At 33.7% G+C, this 27,656-nt stretch overlaps 1 protein-coding gene across 4 annotated transcripts in view; it reads left to right on the forward strand.

Moving 5' to 3' along the window:
• LOC105232711 (connectin) overlaps positions 1-26,502 on the forward strand; it is a 137,816-nt gene extending 111,314 nt beyond the window's left edge. For all 4 annotated transcript variants that reach the window (XM_049457028.1, XM_011214494.4, XM_049457027.1 and 1 more), the window contains one exon: positions 16,273-26,502. In XM_049457028.1, the coding sequence (XP_049312985.1) occupies positions 16,273-17,264 (992 nt within the window). In that variant the 3' untranslated portion in view covers positions 17,265-26,502. The remainder of the gene's footprint in view (positions 1-16,272) is intronic.
• The last annotated feature ends 1,154 nt before the right edge of the window (positions 26,503-27,656 follow it).

The raw sequence follows: 27,656 nt of genomic DNA on the forward strand, positions 1-27,656 counted from the left end.
GGGTGTGAAGACACTTTCATTACTTTCTTTATTCACCGCTTTTTATTATTATTATATTTTGTTTGTGCGAGGCAGAGGGGAAATTGTGATTTGCAATTCCATTACATTTTGCGAATTAATATTAAATACGTTATTGCAACGCTCCGGCTGCCACTTCTACGCACACAAACACACACACATTTGCATTTGCAGCGCGCTCAAATCTCAGCGGGTGTTTGGCCACTCTTTCGCCTAATGCCCAAATCACTTCATTACACGACACTTCAAGCTCGTCGCAGCGCCGTTGTGTGTCACTGATATCGCCGCGATTCGCTGTGTGGATGAGTGTGGGGGGTGTTGATGGTGGTTCAGGGTCGGCCAAGCGACAGCTGATATTACTGTTTAATGATGCAATTGTTTTCTTATTGTTTGAAATGTATTGGCTATGGACTATGGATATTTCATGGACTTTGGCAGCATTTCTCTCACGGCTTATTGTTTTGCTACCTTCCCTCTTGTAATGGTCGGTCGCTTCAACCTCATAGGTCCAATGCGCTCTGTAAAGCAGTAATAATAATAAAGGGGCTTGTAAAAAATGATCTCAAAGCACATCAACTGTGAAAGACAATGCAAAGTGGCGAAAATGGCATAGAAAACGAGTGTCAGTAGATTAGATGTTGAAGGCAATAATAAATGGTGAATTTTACTTTTATTGAAATCGGAATTCTAAATGATGTCGAGCGTATTAGATTTGCTTTTCTCGGCCACGCGACGCTTAGCGGACATCAAAGGCATCGCAGTTTTTATTGTTTTGCGAATTTTGGGTAATTTTGTGCTATCTGCCTCAGGCCGCAAGTTGTTTGCATTATTAGTTTTTGGTGTAATTTATGAGAAAATTTATGTGGGCGATTCGAGTATTATATTATATATAAATGAGTCTTTTCTATTTAATAAACAGTATTTATTTTAACAGAAACTTTACCAAAAAATGGCTTGAAAAAAGTGTTTCATAAGTTGGAGCATTAAGAACCGTGGGAGATATCCAGTTTCAGTCGGCTGAAAGCTGGGCTTTCGCATATATAATATACATCGCTGTACGCGTATACTCTGCATCACTCTTAATCTTAATGCCAGGTGCCCTGTGATCACCCCTTCAAAGTTACTAAATTCTATTTGCCTACCAGTAAATCTTTTGGTCCACTATTAACACAACCCCCAAGTACCTTTGTGGTATGCCTTGTGTTCCTAGTTTTCTAGGAACTCAAGTGTTCCTCTACAGTCCATTACTACTAACAATCATTGTATGATTTTTCGATTCCTTCTCTTCCTATATGATTTGGTACTCAAATGATATTTAAATTAAGTTATGTTACCAGAAAATTAAACAAAAACTTACCTGGAATATATCACCGATAAGTTCATATATATGACTTTTAGACAATTGGGAATTGGTTATAGGAGAAAATTTAGTTTTCGTCTGAAAAATGTTATCTTATTTTGTGTTTAATCAATTCCTCATTCACAAAATTATTTTCTGTTTTCATTATTAAAATGAGGACACACATTCAGACTCAAAATAATTCACAACACACCAGACTAAAAAAATTTGTATTTATTATTTGTGTATTCAAGTTATTATTTTAGGAAAATCTTACATCTGCCAACGTTAACAAAGCCAAAGCATCACAAAATTCGTTTCGTAAAGTAATCCTTGAAATATCAACTAATTAATGTGCTGAAAGTGCCAAACAAGCACGCACACTTTTAATCCAATGAAATATTACAACTGCTAAGGAGGTATAGACACACATACATATGTACGTATATCGGTGACGTCAATACTTTGAACGACGCTCGTTCAACATGCCACCTTTAGCGGGAAATGTCTTCAAACAAGAGCATCAATAGATAGCTACGTATGTGGTAGTTGCTGTAGGATTAAATATTTCCCTCGAATTGTGAGGTTGCGACAGATAAACTATGAACATATACACAAACACCTAAGTTGACATCTGAATATAATAAGTTAAGCCAGTATCATTACTATACATGTGTACATATATACATATATTATATATATTCATAAGCTCTTCCACATATTACCAACAAATACTAGTGATTTGTGTGCGAACTCAACAAAGTTCAGCAATCTGAATATGAAGTGCTTTAAAGCAAGGCGAACTTGAGCTTTAAGTTGACGAGACGAATCCGTGCGCAGCATATGCTAGTTGCAAGTATTGTGACATTACCACGGCGCAGAGGTGAAGTGCGCGAGTAAAGTAGATACTTAACGGCATTTGTTTTCGAAAAGTTTCTTGTTTATGAAGATGGATTAGAACTATTTTGCTAAGGTAATATGTGGGTGCTTAAGCTTATATGTGATGCATAATGTCCTAGGGCATATATATGTATATACATACACATGCCAAATGTATATACTTGCTTGCTTATTATGCTCATCATATAGGTGGATTTGGAGTATTAGCAAGTAAGATCTTCAACGAGTGGGAGAGGATGAAACTTGCTTAACAAAACTATTACAACCGAAATAAATAACTGTAAAGGCGGCTGAAGCAGTGATATTTAATATAAATTGTGTGTATATTAGTATTAATAAATAAGCGTAGAAAAGTAAAAGAACTAATGAAAAAGGAGAGTGTGTGGGTGGATATTGTTGTATTTCTTTTTTTTTATATATATATTTTAGAAGAAGGTGAATAGGCATTTAAAAACTTTGCGGTTTAATTTGGATATAAAGTTTAGATTACATTCGTTAGTCTGGTTGGCTAATGAGCCATGCACAGACCAGTTCTGGTTCTTAGCGATGCTAGATGGAGTGTCATTATGTAGTGCATGAGAATTAGTTATTCTTTAGGATGGCTGCGCTTGGCGCAAATTTCAATAGACTCTATGGACTTATTGCCAGTTCCTCTTTCACTGCCTCATAGTGTGAGGCTTTCAAGAGTTTGAAGAGTAGCTTTCGCAATTTCCTGTAGCCTACTCGATCCTGTCAGCCCCATTCTGAGAAAGTATTCCGCCACTGGTCGTGGGACCAGTCATTAAGCCAATCATGTTCCTGCAATTCTTTTTATCAGGAGTAAGAACTTTCAGCATTTCTGTTCTATCGCTTTGCAAATAACTTGCAGATTTATATCCCGGTGGAGCGTTCCACCGCATTTCATCTTCCTTGCGTTGCTTCTGTATAGATCGTCAAAGTACTAATTCAACAGCCATCGTTGGAGTAGTTCTAAAGGCACAGCGAAGCCTATGAATTAATTTATATATTATATATACGTTTTTGTTTTTTTAATGATTCTGTAAATGTTCTTTCGGTATCTGTGCCCTCATGAACTCTTCACGAAACCCAAAAATATCCGGCATAAATTCGTATTTGACTCAGTTGAGAAAATAGAAAGCCAGCAACGAAGGTTTGGAAAGAAAAGGTAGTCGTCTGGATATGGTAACTTCGCTATACATGTCATACCTGTATAACCTATATATTCACGTAATACGAAAGCTAGTAAATTCCAAATAAGTCTTCAAGTGAATTTATGCTCTGTAACAACACAAAAAGAGTGTTAGTGAAATACGAGTATATGTTTACGGAACCCAACCATATAAGCACCTAAAACAAAGCATTGCTATACCCGAAAAACCACTCATAATTACATTTTAAAGCCTGTGCCAACACAAATAATTTAGGCAGTAATTAAATTTGTTGTTGTAAGAAGAGAGTTTATGCTCTGGCTAGTATTTGCAAAAGTGTGAGTTAAATGACGACACACTGTTTATCAGCAACCTGTGAGCGGCGGATTCGAAGTCATAAACTCCGGTGTCAGCTGACACGCTTTGACTTCATTTACATATTCAGTACTTCGAGCGAGTAATGTGAGCCATGTTTCTGATATTCGGAGTGAATATGAACAGCGTATATATGTATGTATATAATATATGTGCGATATAGAGCGGTTAAAGTATATGGGCTGGTCGCCTGCCTATTTAGATATGCGGCACGCATTGATGATTAACATTAAAGCACTTTATTAGCCGGCAACACAATGCAACGCAGCGCCGGAACGCAAAGAGAAAACTAACGAAGCCAAGGTATTTACCAACCCAACATATGTGTGTATCACGCACTCATTTTGTTGTTATTATTATGGTGTTAAGGTTGCGCTGTGCAACTTCGCTGTCTGAACAATAAAGAAAACTCATTTGTGGTTGCGTGAGTGTTGGTTGAGAGTCATGGTGTTGTTTTTTTTTCTCTTGTTGTACACCTATGGCAACAATCCGAGTAATAATTAGCTTCAGTTGCAGAGGCATACTTCCGGTGGCGCACTTGTAGCGTGCTAATAGCTGCTCATGCATAGCTGATGCTTCATAATTTATTCATCTCAATGATGCTGCCGCTCAATACAGACACACGCACGTACCGTTAAGTGTATATATTTGCATATAGGAGTATACAAAGTTTGCCATACTTGAGTGTAAGGTATAAAATATGCAGAATAATTAGCCAGTAATGTATGAGTGAGCTGCCGAAAGCTACTTAAGATATTGCGCCTGGCGAGGGAATGTGAAGATACGAACATATGCATGTATATACATACATATATATAATTTTTCTTTAATAAAATTAAACTAAAAATTACAATTTTTTATAACATTTGAATATTTCGAATATCCAATTTCTTATTTTTGTTTGCATTGCTGGCTTTGATTGCAAATATATTTAGTTAAGCTTATTCAATATAACTGTTAAAAAATGTTTAAGAATATGAAGAGGGTAATTCGAGTTTAAGTAACTTGATATATAATATAAAAAGCGACTTTCTACTAAAGTAGCGAAAGATATACTTGATCAAAGTGCCTAATTGTACGCAAAAATATTAGTAGTATTTCACAAAAGTACGTTCTTTATATAATATAATAGAAATTTCTTATATACATCCTTGTTTTTCTCAAAAAGAAGTATATTGTCAAGTAATTATAAAATCAAATTCTCACTTATTTATATTAAAACACATACTAAATTGAGGCGCCTAAATGTAGGCATTGCTTTCTGAGATCATACTGCTACTTCGCAAACGATAAAACGTTGCCTACATTTAGGCTTTTAAGTCACACCTGAAAATATAAATAACTTGGAATGCGGTTTAAAAATATTTCTGGGGCCATTATATTTATGTAAAGTAAACAGTAAGCAATTTTAACTACAGATTCATATCAATTTTCGAAAGAAAAAATTGTTTTTCTCACAAAGAAGAATATACTTACTTAAATATTATACCCATATTCCATATGATGTGTTATACTAGAGAATATTTAATACAATTTCGGAAGCACTGGAAATTCACAAGAATCTTGCTTATGCCTCCTAACACCTTAAGTCGCACGTAATGAACAGTTAGTTCAGCATTTAAAAATTATGTAGATTCAATGGAATTTTAATTTCCTTTCCTCCGTGAACTGGTACGGACGGATTCGAAGGTTAAAATAGCATAACAAGAAAACTGGATTTGTCTTCCAAAAACACAAGAGAGCAAAAACTCATGAAATGCGTCTGCCAAAAACAATTAACAGTTTACTAGATACTACTTTGTTTCTTCAATTTGCAGATTTTCACATTTTTTGTGTTTTTATCGTCAAGAAAGTAGTCAGCGAAACTGACAGCATGGTCTGCCAAGCAAAAAGTAAACATTAAAAGGAAAATTCTGAAAAAAATCATAAAAGTTATTGAAGTTACTTTGGGCCAAATTTGAATAAAAATCAAATTTAATTTGCTGTAAATGTGCGTAAGCATACAAATAAATATGCTTACATACATATAAATAAGAATATAAACAGCAAATAGCCTTGGCAAGAAAAACGCAATCAAAGCATAAAACAACAACACAGAATAAATAGCGAAACTCATTAAATTTCAACAAGTAATTTAAGTGAAAGCGAAATGCAAAAAGAGAAGTTTTCAAAATATCCACAAGCAGACAAGCGCAGCCGGAAAGCTGAAAAGTTCTGTAGATAAAGGAGGTTGAGCGAAGAAAATGCGAGTGCAATGAAATTAAATGAAATAAAATAAATTGGAGCGTCTCTACCGGAGACAGCAGCAGCGTAAAAGCTTTGAAAAATTCGGCGCAAATAAAAAGTGAAATTTTTAAAAGTGCACAGGAAACAAAAACAACAGCAAGCTGCTAAGAATATAGAGGGAGTTTGTTCAATTGGTTTTAGCGCACAAAGACACACAGTAGAAGCATTTAGCAGAAAGAAAGAAGTCAGTTGAGCATCTTTTCTGCGGATGTTAATACATAAAGGCAAAACAACATACAAACACACAAATTTCGCTACATTTTACCATCAAATTCTTAAGCAAATTTTTCGCTAAGTTAACTACAAGTCTCATTACACGCGCAGTGCGGTTCAGTTGGCGGTGGCGTATGAGCAACAAAAAGCTTTTGGTGACAGAGAAACAGCCTCAAGTACAGCTCCTTTTATAAAAAGCATACCAACGGGTATATGTTTGCATTTACTGGTGAAAGTGCAAATACAATTCGTTTTACTTCGCTTGTCACAAGCTGCGACTTTCTGTCGAACAAATTTAAAAAATATACCAGACGTTTTGCAAGAAGCCCTATGTCTGTAGTTAGGGGTTACGCATTACCCGCCGGTAAGTCCCAGTCGCTTGCCATACTATATCCTAACGGAAATTAAATGCTTAAAATTTATAGACACGGCCACAGTCACTTGAGATTAAACGCGACTGTAGTTTATTTAATGTGTCAACAAATATTTACATACTCGTTTGGGTCTGTGTGCGTGCATGTGTACAGTTAGGTGTATGTCTACGCTTTCCTTGTGCGCTTTGATCAAGTAAAAGCATCGCTTACGTGTGTAGGCATGTGCGCGTGTCAGCGTCAATACCGTGCGTAGCCCACTGGGAATCGTGTGACATGAACTTGAGTCACTTAATTTCAATAAAAGTCAATTCAGGCGTGCCTCAAGTTAGTTGCAACACACATTTGTATTTATTTGACATAATTTGGCGGTAGTTTGTCAATATTATGTAATGATGTCTGGAGATTTGTGCACACGCAAATTTCCAAAACCACAATTTTATTTTAAGCTTAACGGATGGAAGGGACTTTATGTGCTAAATATTAAGAAGATTAAAATTCGCAAAACTAAAGTTCTTCTTCAATATTTTTTATGGCATAAATAATAATAAAACATCTTTATCTTAATTTTGATCGGTGAGTTTATTTGACAGCTATATGCTTTGGTTGCCCAATCCAAACAAATTCTTTGGAAATTGAAGCAATATCTGAGACAATCATATGTCATATTAATTTCATGAAGGCACCTAACCAAATAAAAAAATGGTCATACAAGGACTTTAGTGGGATCAATCATTTTTTATGGCAGCAATACCTTATAGTTGTCCGATATCGGCAGTTCCTACAAATGAAAAGCTTCTTGGTGACAAAAAGACGTGACGAAGGCTAAAGGTCGATAATTTGAAAATTGAGGACTATCTGGCAGCCCTTGTTAAAACCTTTTTATGATATCGTTTATTTTTTGATTTTTGCATTAAATAACTAACCGTTTAATCATTTAATTTGCTTCCGAGTCAAACCGAATAATTAAAAAAACAATTTTTAACTGCTTTTTCACTTGTTTGAAAGTAACATTTCTCTGCCAAAAAATTAATATCAAATATATAACATATATCTCAATTAATACTTTTGGAGAGAAAAGAAGACCTCTGCACTCATACTCTCAAAGTTTTCGAACCAAAACTCACATCGAAAATTTTAAGAAATATTTCCTGCTTTAGTTGTGGAAGCTTTTGTAGGCTACCAAGTGCAGTCATTTAATTTTTTTTGCTGACCCTAATTAAACTTGCACCCAATAGGTATGATCTAAAATTTTTTTTTAACCTAATTTTCTCTGCAGTCGCAATACTTTATCTCATTCCTACAGGGTCTCTATCGTCCTGCTAGTGCTAAAGTCACATCTAATGCGTTGCCAAATTACTTAGCAGCAAATATTTGCTTATGTAAATGCGTGATTGCACAATATTCGAATACCTAATTTAAATCAACTGACTTTAGAGCTTTAGAGATGATTTTGGCATTCGCAATGAGTTATGCATCGACGATAATTCGATTGCTGAGGAAGCTTAGGTGATTTAGCAAGCGGTAGACCATCAGAAAAAACTAATCTTTGGAAAACACAAACCCGGCAGTATTATATATGAGTTTAAGCAAATACCACGATGCAACCGCACGCACACAAAACGCTGATAAATATTTATCTATAATTGTATAATAATACATTTGCAGATAAATATTAGAAATTGCTTTAATGTGTTGGGCTAGCACTCAAATAAATAAGTTAATCTGCATATATGCAGTTAATTGATCGAAATGTGCGTGGATATGGCATTCCTGTGAGAGCAGCTCATTTCCCATTGAGTGGGCTCATGCATGCCTCAATCATATCCGTTTCAGTGAATATATATAGGGGTATATGTGTGTGTGTGTTATCGTGTTCGATAGAAGGCTAATCATGCGTAAGTGGCACATGTGCAAATACGAATTTATAACACATGCATATACTAGATATCTAAAGGCGGTAGATTAAATAAATCAATACAAGTATATACACATATATTTGAGCCTTTCTGTCATTTGTTTTTGTTGTTGAAGCCACAAATCATTGCATTGCACTAGATTTATATCCCTTTCATGGGCATATACACATACACATTAACACACACATGCACCTAAAGATATTTGTAAATTATGGCCCACAAGCAATATGCCGAACATATGTTCTTTACGGCTACACTTAGCCGATTTCCTTTTAACCAACTAACTGTTTTGCAAGCATGCTACTTTCATCTTAACTCAAACTACATACACACACGTACATACACATATGTATGTGTTGATAATCGTTTCTTGCACTTGAAAGTCAATTTAAACGCGTGTTACAATGCAATTTGTCGTTTTTATTGTTGGGTCAAATGTTTGTTTTGGCATTTTAATGGCTTCCTAATAGAGTGTAATAAATTGCCAGCTTCGCAGATACAACAAACATGCCTTCGCAATTTATATAAATGCACTTAGATAAGCAAAAATTTATTTTCTTTGATAACTTATATTAAATGGCAAATAATATTTGGCAACAAATGTGTCCGCTGAAGCCTAAAGCAGCAGACAAGGATAAAGGCCAAAATGACATAAAAGGAATACTTTGTAATCTTAAAAGTGTAAAATTAACGATTTGTGTATAATTGCTTTAGTATTTATTAAAATTTAAGGTTATTACAACAAATTGTAAACAAACGCATTTTCTGCTTAATATTGTTGCTGCAAAAATGGTAAGCCAAGTTACAAATCGGCTCTTGGTTAGGATCCTAACAGAAAAGAGCTAATCTAGTGATGATTGCATAAGTCGTACTCAAATTTATGCGTGGTTACCCGATTTAAAAATGGTCGTGAGGATTTAAATGAGGACCAAACATCGCGATTTTATTGGTATCGATTTAAATTTTACTATGATAATGTTGACTGAATGATTATATACAAGTAAAAATGAAGTTTGTAAAATTTTACTTGAAGATTAGAGTAAAACAAAGATCTGGGCGCGTTTGGTATAAATTTAATGAAAATAAAAATGGGATTCCTCTCAACAACCACACTCCATACGTATATTGCCCTTTAGTCAACTGTAATAAGGAACATTCTAAAATCAACCAAGTTTCCGTTTCTACCCAATGCCATAGAATTTCGAAATCCTTTAGAGGATCTCAATAGGAGAATGGAAAAGAGATGAGTTAGACATAGACACAAGGAAAGATATCTATACGTGTGGATCCAATAATGGAGTGTGTGGCAGTGTCTTTTCACCAAAATCAAATACCAGACCACTACAGTGTCTTCCAAGCGGAGATTACAATAATTAAAGAAATCATAATTATATTATTGGTAACTGTGAATCAGCTGAAGTAACCGGGGCACCAGCACTCTACTATTAGACTCCGGCTAAGGAAATATAAAATATGAATATAACTCTGATTCGGTGGAGTCAAGACCAAGGTGTCAGTCAGCCACTCTACCTACCTATCACTATGTGACTGTTTTCTATTTCCAAAACTGGAAACCCACATGAAAGGAGCATTTTATGATGAGGTGCTGAAAGACATTCCTATAAATGACTTCAAATAGAGTATATTTAGCTGAAACCAAAATATTGGTTGCTATTCATCATAAAATATTTACAAACACCCTCTATTGCAGATAACAGATAAGTATCTCATATATTTTCATTAAATATATTAATTATTTATTAGAGAAGCAACAAAAAATTGAATTTTCTCAATACTTAGGTTACGATATGATTTTGGCTGCCAATATTCATTGTAAATGTTAAATTTTTCATATCTTCAAAGATATTGAGGACAGAATTATGTAAATATTTTTTAATTATTCTCTTGAGAATTGCAAGCTCTTGCAGTCTATGGTGATTAAAAGAGATCTTGGGAACACAAGTATGTGTAGCACTTAGCTAATTAAATAACTTTCTTTTAATATTTAACACATACGGAATAATATATATTTTCAACTCAATCAGATCCAAAATATACGAAATATAATTTTGCATAAAAATATTCTTAAAGTAATAAGTAAAGTGCATTTTGTATACTCGAATTCATCATACTTGTGGTGTGCCCACAGCCCCGCCCACATCCGCATATCGAGTGACAACTGAAACTCAAACTCAAAAAACAAAAAGGACTTCAAATTTGAAAACTCTGTTGATGATTCTCTTTATTACATTCATATTGTGTGTAATAAACTACTGGAATATTTACAAGACTGCACTCTGGGGAGGAGAGCGGAACCAGCATACTAACTACTAACAACTATTGTATTTAACACAAATGCACATGTACATATGTGTAATGGTTTGCCTGTTATTTTGCCAAAAGCACACATCAGACCCAAAAACGCAAAAAAAAACAACAACATTTATCTTTTCGGAGCTTTTCATAGATAAAACTAATATTCATGTCGACGTTGGTGAATTGTACGTCCCAAAGGCCAATGTTGTAGCCACTGGCTATGGAAACAGACAATGACAACAACAACTGCAACGCCGCTGACGATAACAGACCACGTCTATTTTGTTGTAGTTGTTCGAAACAGCAGGATAACCAGAGAGCTAATGGGTAAGCCAAGTAAAATAAAAACACAGAAAAACTGAAAGGCAACAACAACCGGAATGGGCAACCCTTTGAAGTATGGAATGTTGCTACAATTAGGCGACAGGCGATTATGACAGCATTTTCATGCTTTTTAGTGAAAATATGCCATTTTCAGTATATTGAAGCGTGCAGAATTTGGCAACACTGCCACACGCCAACAGCCGAGCTCGTCACTGTTGCCGAGTACACACCTCCCACCGAGCGAGGTAGTGTGGACGTGGGTAGTTTTTGTAAATTCCTTGTTTTTTCTATAAAAAGCCTAAATGTGTCCCCATTGTATGCGCTTAACTTACATGAACGCCAACTCGACAAATTAGCTTGACATGTTGTTGCAACATTGCTGGCGTTGTTAGGAGTAGTTTAGTAGGCAAGCGGGTATTTTCCAGTTACTTCCTTCGTTTTTCATGCCAATTTTTGGTTTACGTCATATTTTCGTTCGTGTTAGATTGCAGTATATATTTGCAAACACATTTGTCTGTTAATACTTTTTCTTTTTGATCGTAACGGGTTTTCTAACAGAGATGATATGATTTCCAAGTGTCGTTTCAGCCATTTTTATATGTCATGGCCTCTAATTTGTTATTGTATTCAATATTGATAACAAATTTCATGATAAGAAGGTATTTGCAACAACAAGGTTTACAAATTATTCAACTTCATTATCACCGCAATATGTCGATTCCAAGCCATTCTCAACAACACCATTTGACTACTTCTTGTCTGGTTTTTTGAAGTTTTTTGTTCATTAGCAATAAACCAAACTCTCTCCGAGTTTTAGAAATCAATATCGCACGTTCTATTCATGACATACGACTAGATTTAGTTTCACACTAAATAAAAAATTTTAATTTTCTTAACAATTGGATTATTTTTAAGAAATCGAATCATTCTTATTGGAAAACCCTGTACATGTGTAAATGGCTGAGATAGTGATATATAATATTCGAAACATTTATTCAGCGATTTTTGTTTACGGACGCAGGTGTCGTATTTTGACCAGAAATATCGGTATATTTGTATAAATAATTGAAATGCAGAGATAATCTTTTCCTGATCTTTGTGTCAGAACCGAGCATATAGAAAAAGTCTGAAACTTCCGATTTTTACATAAAAATATTTCAGTCAATTCGTTCTTACTAGAACTCATACTTTTGTGAATTTTAAATGCATATTAATTAATATAAGACATTTCACATTTTACATATCTTAAAAGTATTTAATACACTCAGATCAAGTAAGTCTAATGCTAAGTGACATTTCATAGTTGTGACAACATTTGTGAAAGCCGTCGCACTTATTTCAAATGTCCATTTCTTCCTTGGACTTCCGCAGAGCTAACTTTACAATAAATTCATACATAATAATGTGTGTATTCTTCACTTCATTAGATTTTATTGCAATGATCATTTGAGCAACTCACCCACACATACGCGGCTCGCACACATACACGCGCACTTTCCCGAAAACTTTCGTTTCAGAAATGTGTCGAAATGCCACAAGCCATGCTGGCACTTGGAGCGTCAAAGTCGCCTCTTTCCGCCACATTTACGCCGAAATTGTTGCCTTCATTGCCTATTTCCCATTGGTGTGTGAGTACTGTGGCAGCTGTTGCCTGGAATTGCTAAGTGCATTTCGGGTTATAGTGAATTGTGTTTAGTTAGTTTTAAATTAGTTTACGAACACTTGACCGTTAGTTGACTGGAATGCGGTTTGAGGCCAAGTCACTTTGCCACTCAGTCCGTTAGTGGTTAGTTAGTTTACACTTGACTTGATGTGGTCTTGCCACACATTTACACACACATATGTATATACGTTCATATATTCATGTCATTTTAATGGCAATTTGACTTACGAAATTAAAACTTTAAATATTTATGTAAATGCGACTATTTTTGATGTATTCGTTTGCATGTTTATGCAGACATATGAATATACTTTGTCAGTACTACTTTTGTTGGAAAGACAATCGTAAGCTTCTTCCATTTACGTAACGCTGGTGGCGTAACCTTCAGCAGCTTGGTCAAAGAGGCATGATATGCGCTTTAGTAACGTTTTAATGTATGACATACGCAAGAAATGTTTTACTAAGGCTTATCGCTGTGACTGTTTATCTTTATTCATTAACTTTGGAAGAAATATCACAATTTTAACTATACTGTTAGGGCAATTAGAGAGTCAATGGAAAAATTCCTCTTTTGAAAATTGTATTCACAATAAAACCTCCCGCATACTTTTCCGAGAAATTTCTCAATAATAACCGTGAAGATGAGCAGTTCTTCTCTGTACAAACAAAAAATGGAAGCTTTAAAGCCTTGGTGCTTTCACATTTATCGAAAATGTTTTGCCTACCCAAAATTTCCAAAACTAAATTAACCTAAAAACTGTCTTCAGCATCTGCCATTACTACATAAAATTGTCGAGAAAGCGAAACTATCGAAACCGCTGTATTTGTAATTCCGGAAATCAATACTGAACTAACGGTGCACAGTTTTAAACAAATATTGTGACAAACTGTCTATTATTGATATGCTCCATGGCAGCTTGACTGCGATTCCAGTATGCCTTGAGGATAATCGAAATCGACAGCGTCAACACTGCAGTCAAAGTCTTTTAATTGTTATGCCAATTGCTTAGGTCGAAGAAGAAAGACGAGTAAAACAAAAACAATAAAGTGCAAAGTCAAGTCAAATGCAATGAAATGAAATGCAGCTCGAGAAGTCAGTAACGACCGAGCAGCCAGCGAGAAAGCAATGAAATTTGAAATTTTCGGAAATTTAACGTCAATTCACAATGCGACTGAGATTCGGACGGCAACAACTCTATAAATTGACAGCGACAACTCAATTGGGTGGCAATTCGAACGAAACAAAATACCGGCAGGCGACATACGTCAACAAAGGGGGGTAAGGCAAAGCAAGACAATGTGTTACCGAGCAAAAAAATTTGTATAGCTATGTATGCAAGTGTGTGTGAGAGTGTATCCTGTTGAGACGGACTACGAATTTCAATTCGAAATAGAAATTGGTAAACGTGACGGAAAGTGGATGGGAGACAGATAGTTGAATAGATCGACGGATAACGGAGTGCTGGCGAGCGGTCAGAGATGCAAGTGGCTGCATATTTGAATGCGAAGAGCAAACAAAAGCCACACTTTGGCCGTTCAGCCAGCTTCTGAGCAACAGCAAAGACAAATGCCGTTGCTGCACGCTTTTTAAAGTCTTAATTTATACATGTATGTGTGTGTGCGTGTGTCTGCAATGAACGGTAGTTGGTAAGATGAGCGCATACATTTTAGCAATCATTGTGGAGAGCGAGCTTTAGATGCTTGCAAGGCAGTGCATACTTTGCTCGTCGTTCCACCCGCCTGTATGTGTGTGTGTGTGTCGGTGACCTTTGTCTTCAATCCGGGCGTGAAGGCTAATAATTGAGCACGTAATTGAAACGCTTGACAGCGCTGGTGCGCTTTTAGTTAAAGGCAGAGAACACAGCCAAAACAAAAGAGTTGCGAAATCAAGAGCAAAAGCAAACGAGAAGACGTAGCAAAACACAAAAGCATTGGACACTGTATTCAGTGCGCGTATTGTTGCATGCCACAGGTTGAACGCATTGAACTGTGTACAAGGCGTATACATTCATTCGCTTGAAAGTCAAGGAAATGCAGTTTACGAAAATTAGGATGAAAGCGCATACCCTTTATGACAGCAGGAAGTATGAGGAATGTTCAGAAGAAATCGGTTTTGTACATAAGCTGCTAAAGGTAGTGGGAAATGGGCACGAAAACGTCAGCTTTTGGTTGCTTACATGATGATGGTTGTCAGTTTGGGAAAAGCTATTTTTAAACTGCAAGTAATTCCAATTGGAAACATGTCATTCTGCAACTTTCCATTCTGCAACTATTAAGATCCTTTTTCAAAATTATTTCGCAGCATATGATTATCAGTACTATAATATCTGATCAAAATTGATCCGGACTGTTCCAATTATACTGCGCGCACAAATCGAATCGATAGCAAACTGTTCCAACACTAATATAACATTTTTGAATGTTAAGTACATAAGTGAAGGTCGTGAAATCATCGAAAACCTTCCGCCTACGAGACGTCCATTAACCTCCACTAATGACGATACCGTCAAAAAAGATAAAAAAAACATTGCTTAAAAATCGCCGTATTAGAGAGATAGCAGTTGATCTCAACATCTGTTCCTAATCGACTCAACTCATTTCGGTTAATGTTTTGGCTATAAAGCCTTCACTATAGACTTGTAGCAAAAGACGTGAAGCTCGTACACAATCAACGTACAGAAGATGTGGAAAAGAGGTGATTGACAATGTAGCTGAGACCCTTACACTCATCAAAAATATCACGTAAATTTATGAATAGGACGTCGAAACTGCCCAACAATCTTAAGAATGTCGCTTCAAAAATGAGTCGGACCGAAAAATCTAAATTCGCTGAAGCATCTGAAGGCCATCTTGGCAAGAGTTATAAAAATGGGTTGAAAATTACATGAAACTTTGGCTTACTTTGAACGCCATTATAAAGATTTGTATTAAAATACGGAAAATATAGATTTTAATAGTCAGTCCGTGACATATTTGACCATTTCTTCATCCAGCGAAGCTTAGTTTTAGCTTGCAGAACTAACATATCCAAGTAATGAACTTAAGCGCGTCAGAGGGTTCTAAAAACAAATTTAGTGTTGAAGGGTATATAACTGAGCAACAATGCCATAAAATTGGCAATATTTTGCGCTTCACTCCTACAAACCCAACATTTGTCACAATACATTGATGCTGACGAACTGCTAAGCAATTTTCAGCTTGTCAATCAAACATTGTTTCTTCTATTTGTACTCGAATGTGCTTTGCATTGCCTAGCAGGCAGCACATTGTATTGTTCTTACGAAAATGATTTCTTCCATTGTTGCGCCCACATATCTGCATGTGGTCTTAGTATGACCTCAGAAATCGAACACTTGTAACATTACTAATATTTCCCCTTTCCTCTCGTTTTTCATTGCAGATAATAACTTCGTTTGCGACTGTCGTCTTCAATGGCTGTTTGAGCTGAAAAATCGTACGCGCTACACGGCATTGCGTGAGGCGCTCGAGACTTTCGTCTGCACACTGCATGATCCGAAAATTTCCAACTTTGTTGAGCCCGTACCAAATCACATTTTAGATCTGCTCAACATCGGCAGCAGCTACAATGGCGCCAACAGCGCCGAACTACATCTCGGTGGCAACAATAGCGGACGCAAACGCTTCTCCAAGTCACGACAAAATGGCGGCACACAGCGCGGTGTCGGCGGCAACGGACAACGTCTGGGACAAATGCAGCTAAACGCCGATGAGAATGTCGATGTGATCGATGCCGCCGCCGTTGCACTGACACCCGAACACAGTGAGCACGTACTGTCGCTAAGCAAGCGCTCGTTAGCCGACGGCAGTGAGCTCACTGTTGTCGCCAGCAGTCAGCCGGAAGTGTACAATGGCGCACTCTTGGCAGCCTCAGGTATACCAGACGTCGCCACCGCCAATATTGTTGGTGAGAAGAAGAAGAAATCCGTATTGCCCGCAAAACTAAGAGATGACTACTACGACGAAGCAGCCGGTTTAGGTGGTGGCGCTGCTGCGCCGCACGGCCTGCTGCTGGCACAACAAATCGAACTGGGCGAAGGCTTGGACGCGCTCAAACAGAATGCTTTGTACAATCAGCAAACCAACGATGTGATTGGCATGACCAATACAATCAACGAGCATGGCGCTAGCAAGCCACAGCCGCTGGGCATCAAGGTGTGTCTGTTCTTGTTGAAACCCGAGCGTCTGCCGTGTCACGACGAGCTCAGCGATCCGACAGAGTTGCCATTGTCACGCGATCTCATGGATGTGCGCAGCAATCAGGCGCAGAGCAACATGTCTTCGGCCGGTAGCACTCTGTCAATGGCAACGACGACCCTGGTGGGCGTGGCGGCGATAATGCTGCGCTTCAGCAGCAGACGGCGCATCGGTTAAACAGCAATGAAGGCACGCGGGTGTAATGGGTAACAGTAATTCTATTGAGATGTGTGTCTGCGTTTAAGAATACTGCGAAAATATTTGTGTGTAGACAAATGCCAATATGGGAAATACAGTGGTAATTTGTAACAATATTTTATAAAAAAAAAATTATTTAATTTTTTTCTTTAACTATTTTGAAGTGAATTGAAAAATTTTAATTAGAATTTTATGCAACGATTTTTAGGTGTTTTTGTATTTAAAAATCATTTGTAGTAGAACACACACACATACTTAGATACACGTGTCAGCGTATTTAATGTGAAACGATCTCTTGCGTGCCCCAACGCATTTGAAAGCCTAACCACAGAACTTTTAGCAAACACTGTATATATTAAAAAACATTGAACACTTGGATGCGAAAAATCTTAAGATAAAAAAATAATAAGAACAACATTTAATGCCTACTTGAACAGCTTCTGGCGGCCAGTTTAAGCAAACTGGCATAAAACTGGGCAAACATAATTTGTAGTTAGCTTATGATTGTATATAACAAAAAAAATAAATAAAATAAAGCGAAAAAATAATACTTAATGAATAAACAAACCAAAGCTGTAATGTTCATAAACAAAATATTATTAAGCAGCTTAAGAATAAACGCTTAATAAGTTTGAACACAAAAACCCTAAGAAAACTTGAAGACGAGCTTCAATTAACTGTATGCTTTTTTTGGTATAAGAATCTTACAAAGGCACATAAGAAAAAAAAAAACTTAAATATATATATTATAATTAAGTGTAAGGTGTAGCATTAAGAGCAAATGGTAAAGCACTTAGCTTTAAGCAACTCAAAATGAATTCTTTCGCCTGTCAGGCGGCGACAATTAAACATTTAAATTAAGAATTAGCGCCTAATGAGAGAATAAAAAACTTAAATTAGATACATATATATGTATATTGCTATATAAATGGTAATTGTATTTATACAAAACTAATTAGTTAAGTGTAAAAATATTTAAAGCATTAAAATTGATAAAAAACACAGCTTATTTTGCAGCTTACATTTTTTATTGAAAACATTCTATGTTCACCTAATATTTTATTTCTAATTTATTAATATTTATTTTGTTTTTAATATCAACAATCTTTTTAATTGTGTATTTTTCCATGTTATTGCAAATAATTAAACAAATTTAATAATTAAGAGATTTACCGTATCAGTTTTATGACCAAATAAGCCACAGAGTTCATTTAAGTACACTGAGGGTACACAAGCTCAATGATGATGAGTTTACAATGTGGCGCCGCTAAACTGAGCTAAAATACCTCTAATAAAAAATTTACTGCTTAGCTCAATTTGGTATTACTATATATAATTAATTTTGTACTTTTTTCTGAAATATTTGTTTGTGCTTTTTAAATTTCCAAATTTAGCTTAATTTCGCTAATTAGTTTTAAGTATATAAAATAGCTGAAGAACAACGACTTGTGCTTGCTTTATTTCTTTAATAAAAAATTACAAAAATTTTAAATAACGAGACTATTTATTCAAAATTTAACAGGTTCTTCAAAATTGTTTTACTTTCAGCAAAATCAGAGATATTTAGTGGTACCCTTGGTAGCAAAAGAAAAAATTATGAAACTCAAAAAAATATAAAAAAAGCAAATATTTCCTTTCTTTTTTATTTATTTAATCTTAATGTTATTCTCAATCTAAAAAGTTTTTATTAATTAAAATTATTATTATAGAAGATATTTTTAGTTAATTTCCTTTAAGAGAGCTAGGCTGAAAATGGTAGCATTTGTTAACGCATTTATTTTAGCTTTGCGCCGAAAAGTAGGCAACATTTGCATCATATTGCTCATTTATCTCATATTTCACGCTAATCGCTTTATTTGATTAAAGCAATTTTGGTGAGTATGACACATGTAAAAATGTCAGTTTTTATCACTCCGAGTCAAATTTGATCAAAAGACATTTATTTGGATTAGAAGGCTAAACACTTTCCCCATCTGGAAAAAATATTACATCCAGCATGAGTACTTAAACTTGTCACAGAGTTCTTAAAAAATATTAGATATAAATCTACGACTCTGCTATTTTAGTCTACACACGTATTCAGTAAACCAAGAAAGTCGTAACATTGGCTATATTTTACGATTTACTGCTACGAACCCGACATTTGTTAATTTCTTATTAGAGAAATAGGTTGAGAATGGAAGCCTTTGTTATTATATTTAGTTAAGATTTGCGTTCAAAATATAGGCAAACTTTTTTTAAATATATTTTGGTTTAAAAATAACATAATGCCAAGGATTATATTTGATGAAAACATTTTGGATGAGTTTAAGCAACCAAACCTGAAATAACGAAATTAGTTATATTTGGAATCATTGCAATCTTCAGACGTAGCACAAAAAGGATTGAAAGGTCGCCAAAAAAAGGAACTTGTAATCATTTCATTGGTGTTGGACTTTATTTTAAACCTAAAACCCGAACACACGATATGAAGAATTATCTTTTGTGACGTTTTGTTTACCCTAACTAGAGGGAAGCTATAAAAAAGTAACCATTTGTCTTTCATTCTCTTGTCGACAAATAGTTATTATGTTTTCCGGGCTAAGCGTGATACTCACTGCTTTAATATAGACCTCATAAATTCACCCATATGAGCAGCAAAGGCAAAGGATACTATACTATAGGAAAAGCTACTGGACAATTTAAATAGAAGAAAGTGCTTATCATGTGACAAAAAATTGGAAATCTTCCAGTTAACTGAATCATTTTGTCATTAAAAATACCATAATTTGGTAGCTTTGAAAAACAAATATACTATGGTATATTGAAAGTGAATAGCTCTTTCACATCAAAAATGCTATTTTATTAATTTGAATAACTTTTCAAACGAATTTTGAACTTTTCCGTTCATTTTCGAGCTAACAAAGGTCGACTTATGTACTTACAGATAATTAAAAAAGAAATATTTATTTATTTAAATGCTTTATTTCACACAAGCAAAAAACATAAAAAATATTAAGGTTTTTGATTTAGTTGAAGTTTTTAATGCGTTTTATGAAATCCTAATGTAAATAAATATAAAATATTGCTTTCTAAAAAACACAAAATCATTTTCAATAGAATATTAAAATTCGGTTAAAAATCGTTATATTATATATGTATGTAAATATGCAGTTCATTCGGCTCGGTCGAGCGAATTGAATTTCACCGCCAGAATTGAAGAAACTGACACAAGAACACATATAAGTTCTAAGTGCGAAAAAACATTTAATTGAAATATTTATATAAACACAATAATTGCTAAAACTCTTAAAAATACATTTGCCGGCATGTCACACTAACAAATAAACACACACGCACGCACAAAAATGTGCGAACTTACAAAGCAAAAAACCTCCGATGTACTGGTGTTTCATTTTCAACTACAAAAAACAACAAAGTGAATGGACATATTAAAACTAAATAAATAATAAATGAAAGAAAAAGTGGCCGAAGTCATAAAAAGCGAAACCGAAAATAAATAGAGAGTATATTAAGCGCTAAAATGGAAAATAGCTAAACAGAACTGTGTATAAATGTTTTTATATTGTTGCTGCTAAAAAATGTGGCAACCTTCAGATGCGTCGTAGTGGTTGCAGAATTTACAATAACATAAAAAATATACAAAAAACATTGAACTTGTTAATTTTTTTCAATATTTCGTTTTCTACTTTTGTTATCGTTATTTATATGTATTTCTGTAAATACTGTTTTTTATGTTTTGGTTTGTTTTGCTATTGATTTACAATGAACTGAACTATACATTTTAGTTTTCAGATAAATATTATTTTTGAAATTCCTAAATCATTTATATTTGAATATTCTGTATTTTTATCATATTTTGATATCTTTCAGGTTTGCCCTTTATGCTGGTTTGTAACACTTCTTAATTTATAAAAATATATTGGAGGCAATATTTCTGGTGATTGTTTATCACTTTCAGTAAATTTGCAAAGATCTCTTATGATATGCGTTTAGTCATAAAGAAAATTAATTTTAATAATACAACAAAAGTTGTAAAATATCGCATATTGACCATATTTACTATATTTCTTAGCAGCTTTCACCAGACAGCGAATACCTTATGAAAATAATTCCTATATACCGGTCTAAATTTTAGGATATATATTCAACTTGGTAAATTAATTCAGAACCTATTCAACTCTATACTAACTGTCCAAACTCCATTCACTATCCTAAAGCCATATACATATATATACGTAGTACATATCGACATGAAAACTCGACTCTTTTACTTCTGAAACTGATTTTAAGAGATCGTTGATGGTTCAGAATGTTGATCTACGAAACAAATATTATTTGGCAATGCCTTATTAAAATTTTTTGGTTTTAAATGCATAATAGCGAGCTACTTGGTCCGTAAATAGTAACTAAAGATATCAATGAAAAGATTCTTTAAAGTGAGGCTAAAATACAGCAGTAGTCTTCTACCAATTCTTTAGTGATAGGCTTTATTATTTATTCCACTGATCTGACAAACACGAAGGAACAATCGAGGAGGAAGTATTGAGATGATTTTATCTCGTCATGATATCCACTCTTACTGCATAAATCCCGATTGGGTATTATTCACTTAGAAGTCCTGTAACCAATGAAAAGAGAACCCAGCTGAGAGCGCAAGCTCCCATCCAATATTATCGATCTCCGACATCATTTTAAATTTGTATAAAAAGTAGTTTTATATGATTTAAGCTATTATTATTGATTTTTTTTTTACTTCTTCTATTTATCTTATCAAATTAATATTCAATTTATAAAAAATACACTTTCAAAGATACCTAATTTAACCAAAACCTCTATGCCTTGACTTTATCAACTACCATAGATGCTTAAGAAGACGGCTACATAAACGACGCGCTTGTAATATATACATGCATATATATATAAATGATATTTGTAAGTATTATATATTAAGTATATGTAAATTGCCATGAATAATGTAAACTCTAAAGCGCAGTTAGAGACTCGTAGGGTTAGTGGTAGTTCACTAGGGAAACAGGCAAAAATACACTGTAAGCATTCGATTCTCGCAAAAATAGTCAGCGGAATTGAAAATGCTTTTAAAAAATTGTATAAAATTTGCTGCTTAAATTTTTATAGAATAGAAATTTTATTTTTAATAATTATTAAATATTTTTCTTTATTTTATTTTTCAGAATAAATTTTTTATTTATAATAATTAATATAGAAAGAAATTTTTAGCGTTTTTATGTTTGCGATTCAAAATAGATTCAAAGCAAGTGTGTGTGCAAATAAGGACACAATCACACTTTCTTCATTCTTACCACTTTGTTTCTTTTGTTTTGGTTGGGTTATTTATTCAATTATACATAAATAAGATTAATGTGTTCATCAAAATTGTTCGTTTTTATTAAATTATCAGTTTAGTGAATTGCGAAACTTTTTTGGTAGCCTAAGACTGATAATGCGATAATGTATAAAGAAAAAAGGACAAAAACAAAAAAGTCTTTAGTAGTAATATTAGGTCTATGAAATAGTCATGATTAGTAATGGGGAAAGCTAAAGCCATTAAAGCAGAGAATATATGCAAAAACATCTACGGATTTGCATATTTGAATATAGTTACAAGTACATAGATATATGCGTAAGTAAGTGTAGAAAGAACTGTCAAGTGTCAATATGAAAATTTCATATTTATAAATCAAAATAATAGAAATGCAGAACATAATACTTGTAAAAACGGTAATAAATGTGAGATCGATGAGAAGCTACAGGCAGCAGCTACAAACATACATGCATGTATATGTATATGTATATAAAAGCACTCAGTTGTAGATACCTAAAATGCATTTTAAAGAAAACCTTATTAAAATATTAAAAAATAATAACAACTTGTCCCCCAAAACATAGGCCTTTTCATAAGAAGTGAAAGCGCTTTCCATAAAACATTTGTGCGTTGAGCGAAAATTTCAGTTTCTTCTTCAGTTTCTTGCTGTTTAAAATTTGATATATTTTTCAAACAGAATGAGCATTAAAACAATTACATATGCAGGAAAAAAACTGTTTTCATCATTTTCTTTGCTTTTAAAAAAATATTTGATTTTAACAATATTTAAAAGCATAATGGACTGCTCAATAGTACTAAACCAACTTCAAAACTATATAGAGTTAAAAAGCATTAAAATTTGCTAAGTGAATAGCAAATAATACTACTTTTAGCTGACAATCAAGGAGCTGAAGACACGGGAAATATGTTGAACGAACACATTTTATTGAGCTCATACACTGATTCGCATAAATATTCGTACCGCAAACCAGCGCTAACTATACAATACACTATTGACAAGTTTTTAACTCCATAATACAGCTACAAAATTGTTCACGTTAATTTCAGTAACTAAGTATTATTATTATTTTATAAAAAAAATATTTAAAATTCAGTGCCTAATATAAAGATTTTTATATTCTGAACAGATTCCATTAAGTTTGCTGGGTTTGTTTGTAACACCTCGACAGAAACATCGGAAACCATATAAAATGTATACTATATATATAAATGATCAGCGTGACGAGTTGAGTTGATTTAGTAATGTCCGTCTTTTGGTGCGTTTGTTAATACTCGGCCAGTCTCTAGTCTCTCAGTTTTTGATATATATTCCTGAAATTTGGCACTTTTTTCACCAAGAAACTGCTCATTTGTTGAAACAGCTGACCACCATGCTACCATACAAACTGAACGACAAAATCAAGTTCTTATATGGAAAATTTTTTTATTCGAAAAATATCTTCACGAAATTTGGCACAGATTATTATTCAAGACATCTCTGATAGAATCCGAAGAACTATTCAGATCAGACAACCATAGCATAAGCCTGCCATACAAACTAACCGACTACAATCAGCTGCTTGGAATCGATCGTATTTGGGAAGTATCTTACAGGTTCGGTGCAACCAAAGTTATCGTTTTTTCTTGTTAAACTTCAACCTAAACAACTTTCCTATTAACAAACATTGAGATAATACGTTTTGGAATTTCAGACTGATAATTTGTCCCTATTATTTTCAGAATTTACTGACATCTTCAATATTCCTCAAGCGGTTTTGAGTTCTAAGAGTATATCCTTAATATATCCGAACCCTGCTGAGTGGAGTTTTATGAATATTCATTAACGGTACTTGTAAAAATCGGGTATTGTCGAACGGTTTTAGAACCGAGTTCCAAGAGTGCTCGGTGCCAATATTTTGCACTTCATATACATATATACACTTTGTACCAGAAATTTTTTCAAATACAAAAATAACATGAATGTATTCATGTAATTCAAAGTGATCACCCACACGGTTCGGTTGTTTGTTGCAAAGTATTCAAATTGTATTTCGGTCTAATGCATATTTAACTCAATTGAGCGCAGTTCTGTGTAGTGTAGTGTATATTTTTAAATACAATGTAAATTTATGCACTTTTATTTGCAATTCTACTTGTGCATTTATAGATTCAGACTGCATGTATATGTGGGTGTGTATTCCGAGAACCCATTAGCTTCGTGTTACAAAAACAACATTTCATTTAATTTTGGCTTACAAAAATAAATTTCCAGAAATTGAATTCACAGCCAATTTGTTAACCAATAATTGATTGATGGCATCAATAAAATAGTAATTTGCGCCAAATAAATAAAATGGACTGCTAGCAAAGCACACAACTACCCACACATACACATAAGTGGCAACATAACAGTTTAGAGCTAGTGAGATTCAGCAGAATCAATAGTTGAAACGGTGCATAAAAGCACATTTCCAAGGTAAAATTAACAGTGGCTGCACGAAAATGAATTGTGGCTGCAGTCAAACCACACACTCACACACATACACATATGGTTCACACAAACGTAAATGCTGTTATTGCAAATTGGTGGGTAATAGTTAAAAAGGCAACAAACTGAGCGCCATAGGACTTGATGAACTAATCTTTTTAAAAAGCACAAACTTTAATTGAAAATATTTGCGAAAGCAAGAAAAAAATTGCGAAAAATATGAAATGTTCAATAAACAAAACGATTGAAGCGTAAAAATAAGAAATCCATAAGTTTTAAGTGCTAAGAAGATTCAGTAGTATTAGCTATAGGTAGGCGTATAAGTATATGTAAGTATTTCTAAAGTCTAAGCGGGCATACATTTAGAAATATATATAAATATATATAGGTATTGTGCATATTTAAATACATATACAATTATATGTATGTACGATAAATATATTGAAGCCAAATTAGAGCAAACGGCAACTGAACAAAACAAAAATTTACCACAAAAGATTTAATTATGAAAAAAACAAAAAAAAAAAATAAAATCAATTAAATTTAAACTGACTAAAAATGAAATAAAATTAATGTTAAATATATATATATATATATATATAAGTAAGTATATATACACAGATATATAGATTTACAGCTCACATAGCAGCTAACTCTAAGTGCGCATACTAGAAAACGTTTAAGTCTTTTGCCATTAGGCGTTTAAAAATTATTTTTATTTTCTATTGATAATATATATTAAGTGAATAAAGAAAATTACATCACTTACAAAGTCGGCATTGAAATAATTACAGCTGTTTATTTGTATGCAGCAACCGAAACAGATACAAAATGCTTTTACTATAATTTAGGTAAAATAAAACGGCTTTGTAGCGTAAATAAAATATTTATTTAAGTAAGAAGATGATTGCATACACATAAGTAATTATTAGCTATTAGCAAAAAGTAATTTATTTATTTATATTTAATGATAAAGCAAGGCAGCAACAGTTTTCGCATATTGGAAAATAAAAAAAACGAAAAAAAAAATTATTTGAAATAAATATTTAATGATACGGGTGCAAACACAAAATCGACCACGTTTTTCAAAGCAAACAAGTTTACAAAGACACAACTCATATTTATTCAACTTCAAAAGAGAACCGAATATTTATTTGTTTGCCTCAAATATACAATATTGAAATACAAATTATTTTTTTTTTTCGGATTATTGAAATTTAAATAAACATTTTTTTCCAGCAAACAAATAAAATATTATTAAAAGCAGCCTGCTCTAACCCCACATTCTAGTAGCATTAATTTCGTTCCTATAAATAAATTTAAATAAATTTTAATTTCGAGCAAAAATTGAAAAACGCAGATAGCCCTCAACACTAATTAAAATGTATAAAAGTACCAATTTTGCGCATTTTTCTTCAATGAAACCCGTACAATAAATGACAAAAAAAAAAGAAATAAATACGATATTTTGTCCCGCCACACATTTGCCCAAAATGCAACCAACTCCTAAGTTTCAAATACATGTATAATGACAGAGGATGTATTGTAAAGGAAAATCCATGCAAGATCAACAAAGTCACAGACAACATTACACACACTTATATACAGTTATATGTAAGTATATGCAAAGACAGCGTACATGGAATATGGATTAATTCTACCGAAATGTAATTGATGGAAGTCAAATGTCGAAAAATAAATAAATAATATACACGTGAATATATTTAATGTAAAATATTTCGTTTTCTTTCTATGGATTTGTGGTGTAGAAAGCTTTTAGCAAAGGTAACTGCAGTTTGGTAAGTAATATCGACACAAAGCAAAAGTAAAATTAATGAAAAAACACAAAATCTTTAAAATATTTACTCAAAAGCAGCTTTGATTGAGGAAACCAGAACATTTTAGTTATTCGGAACAACTGATTTGAAGCTCTTTATTTAAAACTTTGTATTTGATTTAGAACCACTAAATTGCCTTGAAATAGAGAAAATGAATATTAATAAAAAAGATGCAATACATAAACACACATCTGCTGAAATCGATTTGGACTTCACAAATTAATTGTATTGATTATTTCATGCAACAAAAACTTAAAATCTGCTCTGAAGTATAATTTTATCTTCAAAGATAAAAAAAATTATCGGCGCAAGCACTTGATTACGATCATTCAATTTGCATGGCAGCTATAATCTATAGTGCTCCGATTTCGGCGATTTTGACAATTGAGCAGCTCTTTTTGGAGAAAAGTACGTGTTCGAAATTTGAGGTCGATATTTCTATAAACTTTTTGATACCTTGTAACTGTAAATGGTATAAGTATACGATATCGGATAGATATATTTCATACTTATTTTTCACACTTATTATAAGTATTTATTCCATCAATTCGAACGAATGATATATAAACTTTGTATCTTGTAGTAGGTTGTTTATTTCAACGAGAGCTGGGATTACGGTCACCACGTCGGATGAGTAACAAAAAACTTTTACACTCGCTCACATGAAATTTTTAATATATACATAGGAGGAGAAGTCGAAGACTCTATAAAATTTGAAT

Source organism: Bactrocera dorsalis, chromosome 5 (assembly GCF_023373825.1).
Source record: "Bactrocera dorsalis isolate Fly_Bdor chromosome 5, ASM2337382v1, whole genome shotgun sequence".
Lineage (NCBI taxonomy): Eukaryota > Metazoa > Arthropoda > Insecta > Diptera > Tephritidae > Bactrocera > Bactrocera dorsalis.